This window comes from Podospora anserina, chromosome 3 (assembly GCF_000226545.1).
Source record: "Podospora anserina S mat+ genomic DNA chromosome 3, supercontig 2".
Lineage (NCBI taxonomy): Eukaryota > Fungi > Ascomycota > Sordariomycetes > Sordariales > Podosporaceae > Podospora > Podospora anserina.
The window spans coordinates 673,736-676,250 of record NW_001914856.1 but is presented as its reverse complement, the minus strand read 5'-3'; the positions used below and the strand labels follow the sequence as shown (position 1 = coordinate 676,250).

The following is a 2,515-nucleotide window of genomic DNA, read 5'->3' as shown; positions in this document are numbered from 1 at the left end:
CCCGGTTGGGGGTACCAACTCTCCCAACTTCCCAACTTGCCCAAGGATTTCAAAATACATTTCTTCAGGGGGGAACCCCCCGCTTTTTTGCTTTTGTTATGGCCAGTCTTGAAGCCCCCTGTTCCACGTTTTCCTCTGATCGACCACATTGAAAGAACCCCACTGTTGCGGGAAGGACTGCACCGTACCGACACCAGCTGGCCGGCGGGGAGGGGAGCGTATTGGGAGAGGGATAGGAGGTCGTACCCGGCACAGGAGAATCACGCGCGGAAGACGAGGAAGGAGCCGCGGTTGCCGTAGAGGTGTGATAGGTATGCTGTTATCAGAACTGCGAGGAATGATAAGAGGTAGGGAGGTGCGGAGAGGGCTTGACCGTGTAGGGGGCTGTGGCCCATTGAGGTTAGGATCGTTAGTAAAAAGGCTGAGAGGGAGGAGTAGGCTAGGTTTGTGAGGAGGATTATCAGGGAGGTGGTCCATTCTGTCGGGTCGCGCAGGGCGGTTCGGCTGGAGGAGATGGAAGGGGTTGATGGGGGAGAGAGGCGTAAACTCCCGATTTTCCTCTGGCGGGGGCTGACCAATGGGGCGGTGGAGGGGGTGGAGGGGAGGAGGGAGTAGGCGAGCGGGGCGATGAGGATGCAGGGGAGGCCTTCGAGGAGGAAGAGTAGGCGCCAGGGGGCGAGGGGGATGAGGGAGGAGAGGGAGGTGATCGCGAAGGCGAGGGTGGAGGAGAAGGAGGTTGCTAGGGGGGCGGCTTGGTTGAGTTAGTGTCGCAGACCAACTTGGGGTGAAGATGGGGGGCTTAGTGGCTTACCAGAGATGAAAACTGCCGTTCTCAAAGCCAGCTCCTCCCTCTTGAAGAAAAAACTCAAATAAAACGGCACCCCGGTGAAGCCCGCCTCCCCGATCCCGAGCAAGAACCTCAAGACGATGAGCACAGGGTAGCTCGTCGCTATCCCCTGCAGGCAAGCCACCACTCCCCACGAGGCTACCAACACCGAGACGTAGATATGCGCCGGTATTAGTCTCCAAAGAATAGCCATCCACTCAAACAGGAGATACGCCAGATAAAACGACGAGAGGGCATGGGAATAAAACTGCGGGTTTGGCGGGTTAGACTGGAGGTCGCTGTCCATGTTGGCTATTCTTGCGTTGCCGATGTCTGACCTCTTGTCAGTTATCATGTGTGTTGTGTTGTGGACACCAAAAAAAAAAAAAAAGGGAAACATACTCGACCGATCTAGAAACGCAAGCATGTACAACACCGCCATGAGAACCACCACCTTCTTGTCAAATTTTCTTACTACAGCCCTCTCCTCCTCGGCAGTGAAGCTGAGTTCCTTTCTTGGGTTGGGTTTCCTCTTTACTGTCATGGGTGATTGCTCCTCACCGTCGTCAACATCCTGTCTTCGACTCCGGTTGTATTTCCCCCTACCCCTTTCGAAGGGGTCATCGTCGTCATACTCCTCCTCCCCCCCGCCCTTCTCAAGCGAGTCTGATGATGAAGACTCCCAAGAGGCGGTGCTCGTGCTGGGAGGTGTGATGATCATTTTTCTCTTGTTTTCACCACCGGTTGTGGCTGACGTTGAAGAATTGGAAGAGGTGATGGCCCCATTGTTGTTGGTTGGTTGTTCTTTGTTGCCGCTGTCGAAGGTGTAGTTGCTGAACATGGTCATTCATTCACCTATCCCGCCCAGGTATGGTGAGAGCTGTCAGGGAATCGCGCCGGTGGAGCCTCGCTGGGGGGTGTAAGTGGTCGTCTGCTGTCGCGCTCTCTCAATCCTCACCAGCACGTCTATAGCAGCTCTTTGCAAAAGGTCGAGGATTGAGTGACGATGAACTGATCGATGAGAACGAGGTAACAAGACGTAATTCAGGCTTCCCCATGGGATCAAAAGGTGATCGTCCCTGCGGCGCACGCATCCTGTCCGCATCGGGACCAGCAGCTCAACCCAGCCAATTAAACTGCTTATCCACCCCTCATTTTACACACCACTGTTCTGGATCATTGCTCCTCCTTTTCAGCCTGCTTGCCTGCTCTCTGCCTCAGCATCTCAGTTTCATCTCAAGCTGGCTGCTTGTAGCACCTCAATTCTCCAGCTTCCAGACTCAAACATGAACGTTGAGATGACAACAGGCATTAGCTCCCCGTAGCACGAACCGTCGCCCAGTCACCATTTCCATCTGAACACTCCCTTTTACCACTCATCTCATCTCAGGTCAACAGTCACATTGTCAATTGAAGCAAGCCCAGCAGTTATTCAACCTCAAAATTCTCATCCAGATTTCTAACAACAACACCCCCCTTGTCTGCCTATATACATAAGCTCAGTTGTTCAAGTCTCCAAAAGACAACAACGTCTCCACCAACCTATCGGGCGAACCTGCGTTCCCCTTTTGACTGGCTGTAGATAGCATCCTCGTCTCTCAACTCAAGCAGAATAAAAATGTCGTGTCAAAACCCTCCCGTCACCCAATCCACCACCACCGCTTTTTCACCCCCCCCCCCCCTCCCATC

At 53.9% G+C, this 2,515-nt stretch overlaps 1 protein-coding gene across 1 annotated transcript; it reads right to left on the bottom strand.

The window, feature by feature from the left end:
* Positions 1–260: 260 nt before the first annotated feature.
* PODANS_3_3720 (uncharacterized protein) lies at positions 261–1,667 on the bottom strand (the record flags this gene model as incomplete). Its single annotated transcript, XM_001909122.1, has 2 exons — positions 261–739; positions 812–1,667. 2 exons carry the CDS (start codon positions 1,665–1,667, stop codon positions 261–263), a joined length of 1,335 nt encoding a protein of 444 aa, XP_001909157.1.
* Between the last annotated feature and the right edge of the window lie 848 nt (positions 1,668–2,515).